At 33.5% G+C, this 20,879-nt stretch overlaps 1 protein-coding gene across 1 annotated transcript; it reads right to left on the bottom strand.

The window, feature by feature from the left end:
• Window positions 1-989: 989 nt before the first annotated feature.
• Yeti (yeti) lies at window positions 990-19,630 on the bottom strand. Its single transcript, XM_023170903.2, has 3 exons — window positions 19,273-19,630; window positions 7,840-8,335; window positions 990-1,272 (listed from the first exon to the last, which is right to left on the bottom strand). The coding sequence occupies exons 1-3, from the start codon at window positions 19,487-19,489 to the stop codon at window positions 1,164-1,166; spliced, it is 822 nt and encodes a 273-aa protein (XP_023026671.2). The 5' UTR covers window positions 19,490-19,630; the 3' UTR covers window positions 990-1,163.
• Window positions 19,631-20,879: the final 1,249 nt, after the last annotated feature.

Raw genomic sequence — 20,879 nt, 5'->3', positions numbered from 1 at the left:
GATAGTGATACTCGGGTATCTTGTTCTACAATACTATCAGGTCCATATTGGGCAAAAATGTCTAATACTTCCTCTCTATCACGGATAATGTTTTGAAATCTATATTGAAATCTCCTGTAATCCACAAACAAACATTTACCGTAAATATTTTATCTAGTAACTTTTGGAGTTTGACACAGAAGTTTTGGAAGTTCCCCGTAGGCGATCTATATATATAGTTATAATTCTGTGACAAAAATTCACATTTTTGTATTCACAATCACAGTATTCAAAGTCTTTCTCTACATTCAAGTTACTGATGAGCAAGGGAGCAGTCTCCTTGACTGAAAGGCAGGAATTTCAAGTTTTTCGAAGGTTCCATATGACATTTTATAAATTTTTCTTCTTCTTCTCTTTGACTTTGAGTAGTGCCTTGGCATTCTGCAGCTAACCTCGGTTTGTTTACATCCTTGGAAATAGATTGTTTGACGGCTTTTGTTACATTGTTTTTGCATTGATATTTTTTGTTTTCTTCTTGCAAGTTTCTTGCTTCGATTATAAACTTACATTTTTCTTCAATTATTTTCCATAATAAGATATTTTCTGTTCTGAGAAAATTCACTCTTTCTTCTAGTGCATTTACCAAATCCGATATCAAAATGGTGTTGTCGCTACTAATTTCACGGCAATCGTCACATTTCACCCGTGTTTCATCAATTCTGAAGTATATTTTTCTTTCTATACAACTATTGTGAAATACACTACCAGATATTACACAAACTGCAATTTTTACTAGCTTTTTTTTGACAGCATTTGAACATTTTCTCGACGAGCTCATTTGAATGAACACCACTGGAAGCCATGTCTTGTATATGGGGTTCCCTTATGGGAAACAATCCCGGCTTGTTGTCAACTATTGGTGAGCCAAAACAAAATTATAAGAACTATGGCCAATTTGGGCAACAGAACACACGTCAAGCCAATAGCCAAGAGAATAAAAATAGCACGTGTATACAATAAATACAGTTTAATGAGAGTCATATACACTTTAATCATACATGATGCAAATAACGTGTAGATGGTCGTTTATGAACTGAAACAATTCAGAATGTAAAATAACAATTCGGAATGTAAAAATAAATACATAGATCACAATACTGAGCTTGATATTTTATACCCTCTACTTAAAGCGTACTATTAAACCGTTTACTCCTTTCAATGGACCTGACATTCTTTTCGATTTCGAACCTCCTTAAATCTGCTCGCTGTAAAAAGTCTTGTCGTTCCAAATATCTGAAATAAAGATAGATAATATTAGAAAAACACTTTTAATACAGAGTTCTGTAGAATTATATGAAAAAAGGAACTGAAATATCGTTAAATGGCGTTAAATCTATTTTTATTTTACTACTTTTCTAAAAATTTTCTCCTCATAAAAAGTATCTTGTACTTATTTACAACGATATTTTTATTTTCCAAAAAAATGTAAATTGGAGTCTAATCTAAAATTAATCTAGTATAATGCACTAAAAGCATTCAGAATATACAAGCTGTCAAAATCATTATTTCGTAATAATTTGTAGAAATTCAGATTATGACTATTGTTCGGAGAAATTTGGAGAATTATTCAAGATCTAAAAATTAATTCAATAATATGTATAAGTTACACTATTCTAAATGGGGATTCAATGTGGATCTATAACTTTGGATGTGTTAACTAAACGCCAGGCTTAACAACACCATAAATAATGAGAAATCTGGAATTAATTGAAATTCTCAGGAGCCTGAAGAACTTTTTCAGGAAAAAATTAAGGAATATTCTGATCGATTGTGATAATAATTCAACCCGAAACTCATCAACACATTCTACATCATATCCCAATTCATCCTATCGTCAATGCCATTGGCTCCTTTACACACGCTCTAGTCAAACACATTGCAATTACCCTCCAACCACTCGCCAAACAGTACTCCCAAAATAGAATCTCAAAACATTCATCTCTCTCAACTATCTACACAGTAGATTCTGGTAAATGCTTGCTGGAAAACAACTACTTCTCCGGCTAATACCACGCTGGATATTTAATTATATTCGACAGACATTTATGCAAGATAACTCACACAGGTTAGTCTCCCAGATTTTTTTCGTTTATCTAGCAGCAGTACCACACTGAAATCAAACAAGTAGATCGCCTAGAGACCAGTTTTGAGGTCTTATTTTATTAATATTTCAGAACAAAAACTACGTTAAATCATCAGATATTTCATTATAATAAATATTCACTGAAAAAACAATAAGCAAAATAGAAGTAATCAAAAAAAAATTGAAACTTTCAACATTATCACAAAACTGTAATAACAAATTATCAACACTTATTTATAAAAGATGCTCTGATGCATTTTACACTAAGGCGACCTAATTTCAATATGGAATATAGAATGAACCTGGCGGGAATTGACCTAATTTCTCTAATAGGCTCATTCAGGCTAATTTAGTTTTTTATTGAAAATTATATACTATAAAAGTAAATCATCTTTCAAGTATCCCACGAAATTTTCCGGTTTATATGTCAATTAACAACTGAGCAAGAGCAATTGAAAATGTGAGATCGCCCGCAGTACATCTTGACATCACACCAGGCAAACGAGCTTCGAGCGGTGGCAACCAGACATGTAGTTGGAGATTATGAATCGCTGCTATGTTAATTCAATTTAATTTTCTTCAAAGAAATGTATATATCAATTCTGGGTAACTGACATTTTTGAGACAAAAGTTCTATAATAAATAAAGAGTACCTTGGGATTCCAAGACATAATTTCGGATTTTTCTCTATGACGTAAATAGATCTTCGCTCAATATTGTTTTTCGAGTTCCAATTTTCAACTAATATTCCAGACAAAGTAGAATCTGATGATGTATCAACAGAAGTCATGTCTGATGTACTCAAACTCTCACTATCCTCGGGGGAACTCAGTAGTATTTTTTTCCAATACTTTCTGTATTTTCTATTACTTTAGAACGATTTCTTTTTCGGTGGTATATAATATTTACGGTCTGTTTAGCTTTTGATCTTCGAAAAACCTGTTCATTAACTTGAATTCCAACATCAAAGGTCTTTTTCTGTGTACCTGCTTCATCATACATGATTTGATTTTCAGCAATATCTTCGTTACATGTATTCAACAAAATTTGTTTTCCTTTTTTTTGAACAAACGGTGGAGCTTTAGATGTATGGGCCGTCGGTCTATCAATCTGGCAATCAAATATATGCGGAATTATACATTTAAAATGACCTTCGCAACAAAAATGCGTCCCCTTGGCAGATACAAAGTCGGCCCTCCGCATAGCGCGCTGCCATAAAATAAAAAATTTTGTCTGGTGCAGTTATCGAAGAATTTGCATTTAGGAACGATGCAATACTTGTAACGTTATTTTTTATCATTATTCATATTCACGCAGTTGACACACAGCAGTAAACAACACACACTTGCTTTCTACGGCTTAAGCACACGTATTTTGCTTATCCGCCAGCACTCCCTTGTCGCCGAGTCGACTGATGTGACGTCAAGCTTGACCACGCCCCGTTTCGGTGAACGCCACATTCAACAATTAATTTGAGGGGGAAGATAAAGAGTGAAAATTCAATTTTTTTGCAGATGTACTATTTGAAACATAAACTTTCAAATTATGAAATAAAAAAAAAATTGTTAAATGAGCCCATTATTGACTATGTTTGTAGCAATTTTGACGTACAGAACGTATCATGCTCCGTGATACCATCAGGTTTATCAGATCACGAAGCAATTACTTGTTCTGTACGTCTTGACTCAGTAATTACACAACGTAAACTTAAGTTTGGGAGACTTTACAGTAGAACAAATTACAATATGTTTTATCAGAATTGTCTAAAGATTAACTGGGAAAGTATGCTGTCCCAAAGTGAACATTTCCTCGCATTTCACAACGCGCTATTGAATGTATTTGATGAATCATTCCCCATGCAAAAAATCAAATCAAAAAAAGAAAACCATGGATTACAATAGAATTGAAAATTTCCTCGAAAAATTTACGTACACTGCATAACATACAAAAATTTACAGACAATCTTTACTTCCATGACTTCTTCAATAACTACCGCAGAATATATAGATCCACTATTAAGGAAATATGGAATTGGTTATCATATTGGAAATCCAATATGATAACCAAATCGGTAAATCGACTAATAAAATAAAAGAAGCATGGTCTGCTATCAGTGATATTACGGGAAAATAAAAAAAAACATGTGGGAATATCACTTAGTCCTGATAAAATCAATGATTATTATTGTTCGATTGCAAAAATCCTTAGTGAGAATATAGTGGTACCTTACGACTCCTTAATAAATCTTGAAGATGTCAAAATTGAGGATAGCCTAACATTGTACGATACAAGTATTAGTGAATTAGTAGAAATTTTGAGGAATATAAAGAATAAAAATGCAACTGGTTATGATAGAATCTTCATAAAAATTATTCAAAATCTTCCATTTGAGGCACTGCAAACATTAGTATCTCTAATCAACACCTCTTTCCACAATGGAAAAACAAGTAGGAAATTTTGTGTTGGCCCCATCTTATTGTTATTATATGTCAATGAAATTGCAAATTTGAGCATTTCTGTAACTTTCACTCTTTTCGCTGATGACACGATGATATTGTGGAATAACAAAAACTCGAATGATTTAGACAATGCAATATCTACTGATATGAAAAAACCAAGGAGTGGTGTGATGCTAATTTGCTATCACTAAAACAAACATTTCATCATTTAGATGTGCTTTTGAAGACCTGCCATTTTGTGATAACTTAGTGATCAAGAACGAGACTTATTCTAAATTTCTAGGTTTTCACATTGACAATAAGCTCAAATTTATTGAACATATCAAACAACTTGAAAGTAAAATTTGTTCTGGATGTTATGCAGTGAAGGTAACTTCAATAAATTTGGGAATCAAAACCGCCAGAACGGTGTATTACACCCTTGCTGAATCACACCTACGTTATGGAATACCGTTTTGGGGGGGTATGCAATTCAGCACTTCTGTCTGTATTAGTACTGCAGAAACGGGCTATCAGGTATATGTGTAAGATTAAACCTCGTGATTCATGCAGACACAAATTCGCCGAGCAAAAGATTTCAACAGTGAATGCTTTGTTCATTTTGGAATCGGTTTGCCTCATTTACAAAAATATGTCCCTATTTGAGGCTTCATGCCATTCCTATAGCACCCGTTTCACCGCATTGAAATTGACAATTCCTTTAACAAATTTGGTCAGGAATTCTATTTATTACAATGGGATCAAGATGTTTAATCACTTGCCCTCAGATATAAAACAGGTAAATTTGACCAATTTTTCCAAACGAATTCAACCTCCAGCGATTCGAATCCAACTTGAATCTCTACTTTTGCACAGGCACTGATTTTAGAGTGCCTTAAGGATTTTTCTGTAGTGCTTGTGTTTTGTCCATGAAAGGAAAAAAATATCTGATTCCATTTTTATAACAAGTAAATTAAATAAAAGTCAAAAACTAAATACATTAATTATAATCAACCACAACGAGTTTTATTAAAATCGATTTTGTGGTTATTAGAATTTATTGTATTGGCGTGAATATAATATCTTTTTTTGAAATAATCTCGAGGTGAAAATAAATGCACAAATTATTACAACTTGCCGCGTACTACACTCCTGTATCACATTTAAACACTCTTGGTTGAATTGTTCCTTTTGTATTTTATGCAGTTCAGTTACAGCTATTTGGAAATTGATAAAATGCATCGATATTTTTTTTAGTTTTCAATTATAAGGCTTCAATTTCTTCATGAAATCTCGCTGTCAGAATTAATAAAGACACATCGGTCGGTAGCCAGGCAGTTCGATGTGAGTGCTTTGTTCATTCACTCGAATTGACTGCCGTGTTGGTCGGTGGTTCAAGCCCCAGTTTGAACGATCAATTTTCACTTGCTATCTTCCAATCCGTGTTAGGAATCACACATTAAAAGATAAGACCTCGTTAATCCTTAGCTCGCACAAGTTTCGACTTCTGAGGGTTGTCGTTCGTAGGGGTGCGAGAGCTGGTTAACGGAAAAACAGATTTTAAACATCCGTACTTGGTTTGGCCCAAATATCTTTTGTGAATGAGATCTCAATTTGTGTGAGCAAATCCTAAATTTTTTTTGCTAATGTTACATATAAATGACCACAAATATCATCACTAAAAAATGTCTTCCTCTCAAGTGATAATTCGGCACAATGAACTACAAAGTCGCCGAAATCCAATACCATCCACAAAATTGAAGGGTAGATCTTGCAAAGCAATCATTTCGGAGATCAATCTGTCAATTTCCATTGATTTAGCATTAGAACTCCACCATTTATTATTTTGCAGCAGTTTCTTTAAGAGGCGTCAAAGTCGAAAGCTGTACTTACTGTATTTTCCTTTTCAGTTTCTAATTTTATTAATTGTTCAAATTCAGTGGCATGGATAGACTTTAAAAGTTTACACTTTTTCAAGTCTTATTAGCTTCAATGAGGTAGTTCCAAATACAAATTAATTTCGGTTTTATTGTCCAAAACAAAAATAGATCAATTTTATTAATATTAACCCGCAAAAAAATCATAATGTTTAAACGTGTCAGGTGCGTAACAATCTAACAAGTGAAAAATAATCGACGGTAGAACGCACGTAGCGGGAGGTTCCCCGCGTGTCATGTATGAACCTGTTCGTAACAGTCGATGCAGGCCGCCGCCTCTATTTGTTATTATTTGGCCTCCGATTAAAACCTCCGGACCCGAAGTTTGAACCAGAGATGTATTATTAATCGTAACATTGCTGAGTTTGTACATATTAACAGTGAGAGAAAAATAATATGATTTATAACAATAATGAGTAATTTACGGTTGTTATTTTGGCACCTTAAAGTAGAAGATCTATACCAGCATTACACTACAGATATTGTTGGAAGCATCAGCAGTTTTAATCTATTGAAATCATACCTGATATCAAATGCTTTAAATCGCGATATATACTTGAAGAACTTTCAAGATTGTAAATGTAAATGTATTTTAAATGATTATTTTTATACACTTTATAAAAATTCATATCTACTCAATCGTTGGCCAATCTGTTTTGTACTAACTGTGTACTGTGTATAAAGTTTTTTTGTTGAAAAAACTATTTATGAATTTCATTAGTTCGGACTTCCATTGTCTGATATTATATAAAATAATTTGAAATCCCTGAAAGAACTTAAAAAGGAGAATTAAAAAAAGTGAAGGAACTTGGCTTGGAATCTCTTAATTTTTATTTTTATTTTTTGTTTAATTGTTCTATTTTAACTTGTATTTTATTTCACTGTTTATTTCATTTCAGGTTTTTTTGCTCAATATATTGTTATTTTCAGCTATTCCTTTTTATTTATTTATTTGCCACTGAGGTACAGTATGTACATATGGTATGTCAATAACTTAAAATATATATAGAACATAATAACAGTGTGATAAGAATAAAATAAGTAGGTATTTTATTTATATATATATATATATATATATATATATATATATATATCACCTTTTTTGAAAAGAGGTATTACTAATGCCTTTTTTGAATTCTTTGGGAAAGTATCCTTGCAAAAAAGACTGATTAAATAAATAAGTCAAAGGGGTAATCACTACACTTTTGAATTCTTCTTTTGTTAATAGTTCTTTCAGTTTCAAATCATTTTATATAATATCAGACAATGGAAGTCCAAACTAATGAAATTCATCATGAAACATTGTCAATCACCTTTAAACAAAACTATTTATGATACTCACCCATCCTTGCCCCTATTGTGAGTTTGAAGCTCTTCTTCAATATTTTCTTCTTTTTTGAAATTATCCCAATCTAATTTGGTTTTCTCTAAAGTACTTATTTTGGGTTTTTTAGAGAGCTGACTCAAGACGTTGCCAATACCACTCAATCCCCCATTTCGTTTTCCCCTGTTGGATTTCGGTAGACTGTTATCATCAGGTTTCCTAAGCAAACGAGCTTCTGCAGAATCTGCTGAAACTTCTTTTTCAACTTTAACTTCTTCGCCAGCAAATTCAAATATTTGTGTCACTTTCACTTTTTCTTGAGGCCTCTTAAGTGTTTCTTTTAATGACGAATGAGCTACACCACTACACTTTTTTTCATTTTTTGAACTTTCTGAGATTCCACCTTTGGAGGTTTTGGATTTGAATCCTGTATCTTTCATGAAATCGGCCCATATATCATCAATATTCTGCTGTTTTTCTTCTTTGATTTCCTCTTCTTCATTTTCTTTGCTACCTGAATCAATTTTTATCAATATTAATGGACAATGTATAGAATCGTATCAATAATTGAAATGTTGTAGAATCAAAAGGAATGCATAAAAAAAACAGAACTGGTGAACCTAATTAAAAAAAATATATCATTATGGAGTTGTTTGAGTAAAAGAATCACAAAAAAACACTCCATTATAGCAAAAAGAGAATCAGAGTGTCTAATTTTGTTAAAGAAAATTGGTCACTATCAATTGAAAGGGTCAAATGATATCTTTTTGAATCTCTAGCTAGACTTTTTGTCAATTGTACTCTTCAAATTTTTCATTTTTGAGACTTATTGAGTCACTTGGGACTTTTTTGTAGGTTATTCTGATGCAGGTTATAGATTAATAGAATCTCATGAACAAAGATTCACACGATTTGTTGTATTCATTTATGATATTTATTTAGCATATTCAAACGCGTAGGACTTGCTTGGTTTCAATGACAGGAAAAATAAATTAGACGATTAGAAACAAATTTGAGAGACTTTAGTGCATTTGACAGAATGAAAATAGAAAATGTGTTTTTCCTGGAAATGTCAGGTACCACATTAATGCTTTGGGTGAACAAATATTACCTCATAAGATTAACAAAGTAAAAAATAATTTTTTCAATTTAGAATAGGTCGGTTACAAAAATATTTCTAATCAAGATTTTTTTTACGAAATGTTGCCCACGATCTAGGGATATCTGTAAAATATATCAGAAATACTAGTTTTCCTTTATTTTCAATGTTTTAATATTAGTCCTTGTTTACTAAAAAGATTTGAAGCTTTAATACCTTCTAATTATATATATATATATATATATATATATATATATATATATATATATATATATATAGCACGGAGTAGGGATGAGAAAGAAGCCGGTCTCCTGTCTCTCACACAATAAGCCTTCTCTCATTCCTTACACAGTTTTCGGCCAGTATTATTGTTTATCAATGTAGCTTATATACCACCTTATAAGCTTATAATTTACAACTGAAGGTTGTATCGTTTAGTTATTTGAATCCACTACAGCTGTGCGTTGGCATTGTCTGAATACTTTGTGTTGCTTCTGAAAAAATATTATCGCCAAACAAAAAACCAGTCATCAAGAGTCAGGCACGTGAAATAATTTTTAAAGCGTTCATTTATTTTCAAAGTGATAAATGTGAGTCGGATAGGTAATCAAATGTGAAAAATAAAACATCCTCCGCTACAGGTAACAAAAAATAAATTTTGAAAATAACTATTTCAATACAAATCTTTATTTTGTATTAGGTATTTCCATAAGAACCATTGAAAAAGTGGTTGAGAAGGGGAGAAACTAATTTCTGCACATAACGGAGAAGTTAAATTTTCCACCCCAAGAATCAAGCGACCTAGACGAGCACCAGTTACTGATAATCCCGAGTATGAGTATCCCAAAATTAAACGGATCATTTAAGACTTTCATAAGACGGAAGGATATCCTATTACAGTAAAAATATTCCAACACAAAATTAATGACGTTTTAGGAATTGTGGTTTATGAAACATCTCTTCGTAGAATTTCGAAGAAAATAGGTGTCAAACGGAGGACTGAAAATAATAGAAAAATGTTAATAGAGAAAATGGACATTAGAGCATTGTGGAAAAGTATTTACGAAAAATCAATTATTTTCATAGCGAATGGCGACCAATTGTGTTTCTTGATGAAACATAACTTCATAGTGGACCTATATCTTCCAAGAACTGGACGGATGAATCAACCAAAGAGGTGACATGGGTTTTATACCTAATTGTCGGCTTATATTTATTATGAAAATAATAATTCTGAAAATTATAGTAAATGGTTACAAGAAAAATTAATCCCAAATTTATCTGCGAGTTCGGTAGTCGTGACCGATAATGTTCCATAAAGTGATATTCAAATTAATCCAGCTCCCAACAAAAATTCTAGGTGAAGTGGCTGCATGAAAAAAGCATTATGTTCACCCCTAACATGCTCAAACTCGACTTATACGAGTGGATCAAGGTAAATGAAAAGCATCATATTAGATACAGATTTGATGAGGTTCTGCTTGAACACGGACATAACGTCGGAAACTGGTGGAGCACGAGTTTGTTATATCATTATATAACATTTTAATGAACTGTACTACTATCTATAATACTAAATAAAATATGAACAGAAATTACAAAGAAGTCATGTTCCATTTGCTACCCTAATAGGTAATAGGTACGACACTGGCCGCCAAGGGGCTTATCATAATCCAATAGTAATGTAGTTGAGAGAGTCTATACATGCGCGATCGCTCGCCATCAGCCGTGGCGTGTACTGTACTTGTCTTGATTTAGTGTATAAGTTACTTGAAAATGGTCTAATAAACCAAAACACGTGTTGCGTTTTTGTAAAACTGTTTAGAATCTCACAAAGTGTTTTTTGAATACGTTAGTCATAGATTTTTATCGAGTATCAGCCAATATATTTAAAAAAAACATGTTTGAAGAGAAGCTTTCACACAAATGCACTAATAATTTTTTTAATTGGTTGACCTAGGTTATTGTATAAGATATTTAAAATCTTCTCGCGCAAGATTACCTATTTTGTATCCGCGGCAAGCCTCTCACTCACAGAATAACCTGGATCAAACAATCTTATCTAGAAATATGTGCCACAACGCAGGGCTCTTGAATACTAGTCGTACAGTAAGCCAAAATTGCCATACAGTGGCAGTGCTAGATGTTGCAGAGCCCTGTGCGGAATAAGATTAGCGAGGCCCTATTCAAGCATTTAATTTTTTACAGTGTTTTTCGTCTTGCTTATGTTATAAATACATGAAGGCCTATGAGTTTTGTAGGCTTTGAAACATGAAGGTTTATTTTGTAATTGAATAATGGCACAGGGAAAATAATCCAATACAAATGATTTGAGCAAGTGTTTACTGTGTTTATTCAACAATGTCTCTACAAAACAAATAAAACAGTATTGCAACAATATCTAACGAAAAAAAAAAGAATATTGAAAATTAATTTTTGTGCTCATTTTTTAGCTGAAATCTTTTATAAAATCTTTATAATTAGAGCATGATTACGGTTTGTTTTCTATAGATAATATTGCAAGCGCTGAGAGTCTGTCTTGAGTCATTGTATTTCTCAGATGTTTTGAAGAAACTTCTTTCAGAACCGGAATTGTTGCAACTATTCGAAGTGATATAAGTAGGTTAGGGTATATTCAACTTAAATTGTTTTCCAAAATGCATTTTAATGCTTTTACTATTCCTCTCAATCCTGTCTCTTCTGTTCCTTCTACTTCAATCTTCTGTTCCTTCCGCTTCAGAGATCACTTGCCTCATTGTCATGATGGTCTCCTATAGAAAGAGCCATCTGAAGGGCTTTACAATTTGCAAGCAATTCTTGATCCACCCAGAATTGAAAGGGAATTTAATCGATTCAAAAACCCAAATGTGTTTTCATGAAATTTCAAAGCCACAAATCTCAGTGCTATACTATTTCAGATAGTGTCATGACTGTTTAAAAAAAATTCATTTTTATGTATCTTGTGGTGATTTCTCTCATGAATTATCGGTCAGAACATAATTTATTCACTTGTGATGCACTGTTTGGAACCTTTGGTGTAGTAATGAATATTACTGGAGTTTTGTCCTAACACTAAACCATTATTTTTAACACCATGACATATGTTTCGATCACCAAGTTATCTTCAGGAGGAAGAGATAACTAAATATACCTACAAGAGCATACATACATAAGGACAACATTGTATGTATATTTAGTTTAATCTTCCTCTTGAAGATGATCACTTGGTGGTCGAAACACGTGTTGAGGTGTTAAAAATAACGGTTTGGTGTTGGGATGAAACTCCACTAATATTCATAATTTATTCTTTTTACACTTTGGTACATTTGGTACATGTTACATCGTGATAAAATGCTGACAAATAAAAAAAAATGAAACACAACATCGCAAATACATAATTGATATATATGCTCAAGTTACAATTCGAGGAGAAGCTTACCATCTACTTTCACTTTCAGGAGAAAGTGTCATGCAAACATTCCTCGTGACTGTAGTAACTTTCTGAAAGAGTAACTTCTTCACTGCAAAATAAAGAACTACTCCTAACATGATTTTCTTGGGAGTCAGGTATGAAATCGGTAAAATATCATAGTGAAAGAGTCGTTGGTGACACTTCTTTAACTTTCGAGGAGTTATCCAAGAGTGGTTGGTACAAGAGTGGTACAAATCGAATCCTGTCTAAATAGCAGACACCTTTATGCCCTTTCTTCCGACCCAAATGATCCAAAAACTTCGACCCCGGCACACTTCCTCATCGGTGAAAGACACGGTAGTTCCTGACCAGGATTGGTTGTCAACTCCTGTTAGGGGCTAAGTCCTTATCAACATATCCAAAGTATGCTACAACATTTCTTCTGGGCACGATGGGCAAAGGAGTACGTGTCTGACCTACAAATAAGAACCAAGTGGAGAGAAAATCATCACCAGTTGCTCAAAATTGGTGCTCTTGTAATTGTGAAATAGGATGGCCTTCCACCGCTGAAGTGGCGTATGGGTAGAGTAATCAAGCTGTTTCCTGGTTCTGATGGAGTTATACGAACTGTTATGATAAAGACTGCAAACGAAGTTTATCAACGCCCAGCATTAAAGTTGTGTGTATTGCCTATTCCTGACAATGAAAACTGATTTAAGTTACTTCCAAAAAATTAATTGGCCGTATAATCGAGACACTGATGTTCATAACGAATCAGTCCTTCTTTGCAGGCTGTTTTCCAAACGCATTCAAATAGGCTCTTGTATATCCTCTATACAATGAAAGGAGCAAAACAAGAAGTAGATAACTACAGGCAAATTTATTTGCTTTGCTCCCTCTCTAAACTGTTTGAGAAAGGCTTTAGTAACAAATTTTTGAATTACCTGATTCAAAAAAAGTTTTTCGGTAACGATCAACATGGCTTGGAAAAGATTGAATCAATTGAATCAGCTTCATACGACTTATTGAATTAAATTTCATTTATACACAAGTGATTTGAACAAACTAGTTGGGATATACTCTTTTTAGATTTTTCAAAAGCTTTTGATACAATATCTTCAGAATTTCTTGCACTTAAACTAGCAGGTCTAGGCTTTCCAAATAATTTACTAAGCTGGGTGAAATCATATATGGAAGATCACAGTTCAATAGCTGCAATGGAGTATCATCAAATCCACAAGAAACTCTAGTAGTGCTTCAAGGTTCTGTACTAGGACCACTGCTGTTACTCAACTTCATAAATGATACATCTGAATTTGTTTCTGAATATCACAAAACTATGTTTGCTGATGACATTGAAATTACTGTGTGTGGAAATAACAAAGACTTATCAGAAATATAGACAAATTTAGTGCTTGGTGTCGAAGCAACAAACTTATTCTGAATAAATCCAAATCTATTTCAAAGAAATCATTTATTGGAGAGACTTCAGCAGTGAATCTTGCTTAGCTATTTAGTCATCTAACAATGTTGTGTTTTCAGAAACGGCTTTGGACGAAAATCTAACCTGGAGTTGTCATATTCAAAAAGTCTGCAACAAACTTAGTTCTGCCCATTATTCAATCAAACAATTGAGAAACTCTAAATAAATTTGGAGTGTTAAATGTCCACTTTTTTTTGACTTACTCTCACATCACTTTTAATATGTCTTGGGACGTGCCAAGGAGTTTTCAAGAGTTTTTGTTGCGCAAAAGAGACTAATAAGTTTGATATTTTCTGGCAGTGAGTTTCAAATTCATAATTTCATTATCAGCTGCAGGTAGCATAAACAGTTGAATCCCTTAGAAGTCTATTCTTGGTCCCATTATCTTTCTTTTGTATATAAATGACATCTTCAATTCAAAGGGAAAGATTACATTATTCGTAGATGATACCACAATACTATGGACTTGTGATGCACTGTTTGGAACCTTTGGTGTAGTATTGAATATTACTGGATTTCTATCCCAATACCAAATCGTTATTTTTAACACCTTGACATGTGTGAAATATTGCATGTGAATTTGGTACTATTACTGTTTTTGGGAATTTCTGGAATGACATTCAATAAAAATTTCTTGTACTGACTAGCAGTTTATGTTGGATTTTCCTCAAATATTATATATGTGGTGTTTGTTTTACCTATCTCTTTATATATGCTCCATATGCACTTCGTTTTGTTATCAGATCGACTGATTTCTTCTCACTTCTTTTCCTTTCCTGAATTTCATCATATTACATTGTCTTTTCTTTTCATATTTTGATTATGATTTGAAATAGTAAGCAATATATAAAGCCTGTTTTTACACTTTTCTATCTCTAAGTCTATCACAGTAGTTTCCTTCTGTTTTCTTTGATGTGTTTATGTGGAAAGTTTTCATGAAATATATTGAGAAATAAATTTATGAATGCATTCCATTGTATATTTACATCTGTTTGGTTTATATGACATACTTCCAACCGATTTTGACCTTTTATTTTCTCAATAAACATATGATGATGTCTATAGCGAATATTCTTCTATATTTGAATATTGAAAAACTAATCTGTACTATGTGATTAGAAATAGAAGTGTGTGATATATATGTAGAGTATTCGTCTTTCATACTTGTGAAAATATTATCAATGCATTTTTTAATATGGGAGTAATTCTTGTATACTCATCAATAGTGAAAACGAATACCAATTAAGTAAAAAATTCATTCTGGTAATGTTCTCATTGTCTTTTAAAACAATAATGAAATCACTACTAATTTTCTTAAAAATTTCCTCAAGCCTATCATAAAATTCAAATATATCTTCCTCAGAAACACTCTCAACACTCAATGTCCTATTTAACGTTAATTACCGTACCCCTATGGTCATTTTCAGAGCGACAATAAAAAAAGGCGAGTTTGGAGTTTTGAATTCCATGAAGTTTTAATTGCCATTCACATATCCAATGTCCTGTTACTGCTATAAAGTAACAATCTCTGTTGATTCTTTGTTCAAAATGAGCTCTCAAAAATTTTGTAATTATTGCAATAAATTTACATCAACTTATTTGGGATGTAAAACCTGTGATGTCTTTTTCTTCCATGAGAGTTGTGGTAGAAGAGTCATAAAAAAATGAAGTTCTAAAATGCTCAACATGTATCAAAGTTGGGGTTATGGATACCACAAAATCAAAAATATTAAAGATTCAAAAAGAATTAAACAAAAATAAAATGAGCGTTACAGATCTAATTAATGCGATGGGAAGACTGGAAAAATCAGTACAATGTATGTCTGACAAGTTTGATGATCTAGTATCTAGTTGGTGAAAACAAAAAAGTGCTACAAGAGGTTACAGAACTTCGAAAAGAAAAAAATTATCTGAAACGAATAGCAGCACGATTGAAGGACAGAGTTAATTATCTGGAGTGTAAAGAATATGCCTGTAACCTGGAAGTTTATCGCACACAGGCAGAATCTGAGCCTATGAAAGTAGTGAAGAAAATCGCTAATGACTTATAAGACTGTCAACTGAAAAACGAAGATATAACAGACTTACATAAAGAAAACAGAAAATGGAAACATACTTCTTGCAAAGTTGGCAAACCTTGAATTAAAACGTAAAATTATAGTAAATAATAAGGAATGCAACCTTGATTCTGCAATGATAAAAACTAACAATAAGACCAAAGCAAAATCCAAAATATCCATTAATGAGCAGTTGGCAACTCTCAACAGAAAACTATTCAATATGGCACACAAATAACAGAGAGAGAAGGAGTACAAGTTTTCATGAACCAAAGATGTAAAAGTCTCATTAGAAAGGATGAGAATGCACCATTAACATTAAGGAATAATAATAATAATAATTAGGGCAGCTGCCCGAGCAGCTGATGAACTCGGTGTAGTTTTCGACACTGAACGAGGTGACCACAACTCTGTCACCAAGTTGGAACCTGTTCAGCAAAAAGATCAGATAAAAGTCGCAGAGATCACCTTACTTCTGCGGAAACACAAGGATAAGCCAATGCATGGGGTCTTCTTCAATAACATTGGAGACCTTGGCTTATCAAAGCGCCTGACCTTCACTTTTCACAGGTTGAGTGGGCTGAAGTCGGAAACTGAGGGGTTCATCATGGCTTGCCAAGATGGTGTCTTCAACACCTTAGTCTACCGCAGTCGTGTGATGGGTATAGAGGTTCCTGACACAAGGTGCAGGGCCTGCCGCGAGGCGCCCGAGACCCTAATGCACTTGCTATCAGCATGTCCAGCATATGCGGCCTATATCCATCGACATAACGCGGCCCTAAGAGTGCTATACTACCATCTACGGCACTCTTACGGTATTGACGAGACACCGGTGTTGCCCTACGCTCCGAGGGATATTGAATCCATTGTGGGGAACGAGAAGTGCCGAATTTATTGGAACTATTCGTTCTCCACCCTCAAGCTCATACAAGCTAATAAGCCTGATGTAGTCCTTCTCGACCACCAGACCAAGACGATATTTGTCAAGGAGTTTTCAGCTCCTGGCGAGATGAATATCGTCAGAAAAGAGGAAAAAAAACGGATAAAATATCGGGATTTTCTCTTCGAACTCCGCAGACTCTCTTCAGATCACTCTGTCAAGATGGTTGTTCTGATTATTGGAGGCCTTGGTGGAATGATGTCTTCTCTACTCTCGAATCTTAAAATCATATCGGCTTGCCGCACTAAGGCAGAAATCTTAGCCGCACAGATGCAGAAAGGTTGTCATTCTTGGCTCACTGCGCTTGCTCTGGGCACATGATTCTCGGACCCAATGATCACTTACCCCACGGTGTGGGGAGTGGTCATTGGTTGATAATGCTGGCGCGCCCTCCCGAATGTATGGGGGCTTCGGGGGATAGGGCCTGACCAGCGCACACTACGGTGAAAAAAAAAACTGTTTGTATGCTTGTTTTTACCATATCACTGTATTTATCTTTTTCTGTCGGCTTTGAATTTTTGTTTGTTTCCCCTTTTGATGAGTCAATCTTTTCTGCAATAAGTTATTATTTACTCGTACTAGTTTATTATTTTCCATGAGCGGAGCATACTTATCATTTTTTCTGAGAAATTTTTTAGCATCTCATCTTCCGTTTTCAGCTTCTCAATTTCATTTGTCTCCTTATCTTCAGAAACTTGTTGCATGTTAAAAAAACTACAGTTATCATACTGTCACACATTTCTATGCATTTTGATTTAGTTTTTGCAGCACATGATGGCTGCATGTTAGATACTTGTTAGGTTTTGTTTGTTAACATTTGAAATTCTACGAAGAGATGTTTCGGAAGCCACAATTCCCAAAACGTCATTAATTTTGTGTTGGAACTTTTTAACAAAATACGACAGACGTCCTTCCGTCTTATGAAAGTCGTAAATAATCGGTCTAATATTGGAATGCTCATACTTGGGAATATCAGTTGCTGGTGCTCTTCTAGGCCGCTTCTTTCATGGAGTGAAAAATTTTACTTATCCGTTACTTGCAGAAATGAATTTCTACCCTTTTTTAATCACTCTTTCAATGGTTCTTATCGAAATACCTAATACAAAATAAAGATTTGTGTTGAAATAGTTATTTTTTGAATTTATTTAATGTTACCTGTAGTGATGTTTCATTTTTTATATTTGATTTACGTATGCGACTCACATTCAACAATTTGAAAATAATTAAACACTTGAAAAATTAGTTCACGTACCTGACTCTTGATGACTGCTTTTTGTTAGGTGATGATATTTTTTCAGAAACAACACAAATTGGTCAGACAATACCAAACGCCAACAGCATTGGGGACAAGTGATGATACGCCTCTGTACAGAGCATTTGGATGTCTTGCAAGAGCTGCAGTGGGGGTTACATTGAAAATGAGTATGTGTGCATGGGGGCGGGTTTGCCATCACGTTTGGCGCTTGCTGTACTTCATTTTGTAGTTATTATTTACCGTATTATATGATCTCTCATTTTTAAAAGTAAAATTGTTCACTCTAATCCAAAGTTTTTATTTGAGCATAAAAATAACTAACTGTTCATTATTCATACAAATAATTTATAAGCTCAACAAACAGGAACATTTTGCCAAATATGGTGGTTCTTCAGCTGTGAAATGTAGCCAAATTGGTTGTACTAAGAGTATGTGCAGTAAAAACATTTTTAGTATTTGAGCTCCAAAAATATTTGGATTCCAATTAATGGATTCAAGAAAAATAAAAATCGAAGAGACATCTTTGTAGGATGTTGATGTGATGTAAAACTAGGATTTCGTGATAATACTACAAATAGATATTTTCCTAATATTGTATAACACTTATTTCATTATATGTAATGTTTCTCTGATATAATAATCTGATATCCCCATGATAGAGCTCTATGAGTTAAAAAAATTATATGGCCAGGATGTCTTCTTAACATCTCAAAGAGATGTAATACTCATTATGATATCCTGAGAAAATTTGAGAGATGTACCCATGTTGGCTGGAACTTAATGGGCTGGGACTCGATGAAGATGATAAAAAAATAGGTGTCATCATCCTGCCAAGCACTGAAGCTGCACAGCCCAAAAGAGCTGGTACTGAAAAAATATACCCTGAGTGCATTTCTCTGCAATTGGGTTTTCCAATAGAACATGTTAACTGATATTCGTTATACCAATAGGAAATAAAATAAACACCAACACTGGTTTTACCAACGGAAAACATAAAGAAGTGAAATTTGTTTTCAGTATGCAGAGAGATCCTCAAACTAGGCAATTTGTTCAAAATGCAGACCAAAATTTCCATTTTTGCTTTTTGTGTTCATTAATGCCACTGATTTGACTTGACTAATGACTTGATTTGTATTAATTATGTTGACAATAATGTTAAAAAACCAGCAAAGTGTACAATGTAATAATGCTCTATCAAATATTACCTGACTCCTTTGGTTCACTTCTTCTCACAGTTATAGGCCTTTCTTTATTCAATTTCTTTCGTTTTCTGTTTCTACTGGTTGATTCTTCGGATTCAGATATGGGGTCCTCCGAATCTCCATCACTGTCGACTTCTGATAGTACCTCTTCTAGTTTTCCTTGAGGAATATAGTCTTCATCACTAGAATCACTTTCGTCGTTAAAATCGGCATTATTCATAATAAAAGACCAATATTGGAAATTACAGTAATATCGAACTTCCGAAGCGATGAAAACTTTTCAATATAAATGTAAATAACAGTTTAGCGTATATGTCAAAGAAATCTTCACCTTTTTTTTCATTCTTCAATGATTTTCTGTCTCTGGCCAGTGTTGCAAACCCCATACCCGATAAACAATGTTGCCAATGGATATTGCACAAAATACTCCAAAACTTAGGACAGAACACTTGCATTTTACTCGCAAGTTGATGAAAATTCTCACAAAATCCCTGCACTTTTCCAGTATACGAAATTTATAAAAGTAATCAACTTCTAATATTTTCCAACCATCAATTTTGTTTTAAAGTGTATACCAAGGTATAAAGTTGCCTACCGTAATTGAACTATGAAGTGAAGTGGAGGCTAGAGTTTCATTTCTGTCATGTTCAAAACTATTTTCAATTATATTTTATATATTGTTATATGCGGCGATAGGTAAAGTAGGATGCACTAGTAGCAAGGGATGAGTATATCTCATCTAACTCATTTGACACCTCTAACAGTCATCTCATAGCTCATCACATGTCACATGTGTAACTCATAGGCATATGAGTTATACATGTGAAAAAATAGATCGAATGATCATAGTTAGTAGGCTTTTACCACTAGCCGTGGTTTGCAAGATTTGGGCCAGACGTTTCGTTTGCAATCCCGGAGTATGGTAAAAAAGTAATGTAAATTGAATTTCTTTCACTTGTATGTTTTCCGTCAAAGTTATTAGTACTGAGGTATATCCAAGTTTCAATGTGAGTAGTAGTTATTTGAGAAGAAAACTTCCATGTGTGTGTTCATCATACCTATTTTTTTCTGGACAAATATTCCGCTTTGGAAATAAAATATTCATGTCCAAAGGTGCCATCCCAACTCTTCATTCAAATAATGTTGTCATCTCTCACTTTCTACCGTGAAATGCAGCTGTTAGAGCTCGAATTTTTTTTTCTAAGAGTGTTTAATCTCATCATTAATTTTTACTTTTCGCTAGAGAAATGAATGGTTTATAAAATAGAGTTGTAAAAAATTCGCTGGGACTTTATTTCAAATATGACTCTGGTTAACGACCTAAAACAATTGGAGAAATACCAAACAATTGTGAAAACTGTGAAAACTATCTGAGTAAAATGTAAATTAATCACAAATTCTTTACGAAAAGTATTCAAGTAGATTTGATTTTCTTACCGTCTACGACCTTGAAAATATCTGCACATCTTTGCGGTTGAAAGCCTAAAATTATTCAAACGAAAACTAATAACCTCAACCCTATTCGGTAAACAGAACTGCAATAGCCCAGACAAATTTCGCATTAGCCGAGTTGAAGATTGGTTTAGTAGAAATTATTATTATATATTCAT

This window comes from Leptinotarsa decemlineata, unplaced genomic scaffold, assembly GCF_025532065.1.
Source record: "Leptinotarsa decemlineata unplaced genomic scaffold, Ldec_3_MD MMD2_tig00004307_RagTag_RagTag, whole genome shotgun sequence".
Lineage (NCBI taxonomy): Eukaryota > Metazoa > Arthropoda > Insecta > Coleoptera > Chrysomelidae > Leptinotarsa > Leptinotarsa decemlineata.
The sequence above is the reverse complement of the archived record's forward strand: the minus strand, read 5'-3'. Positions and strand labels throughout refer to the sequence as shown.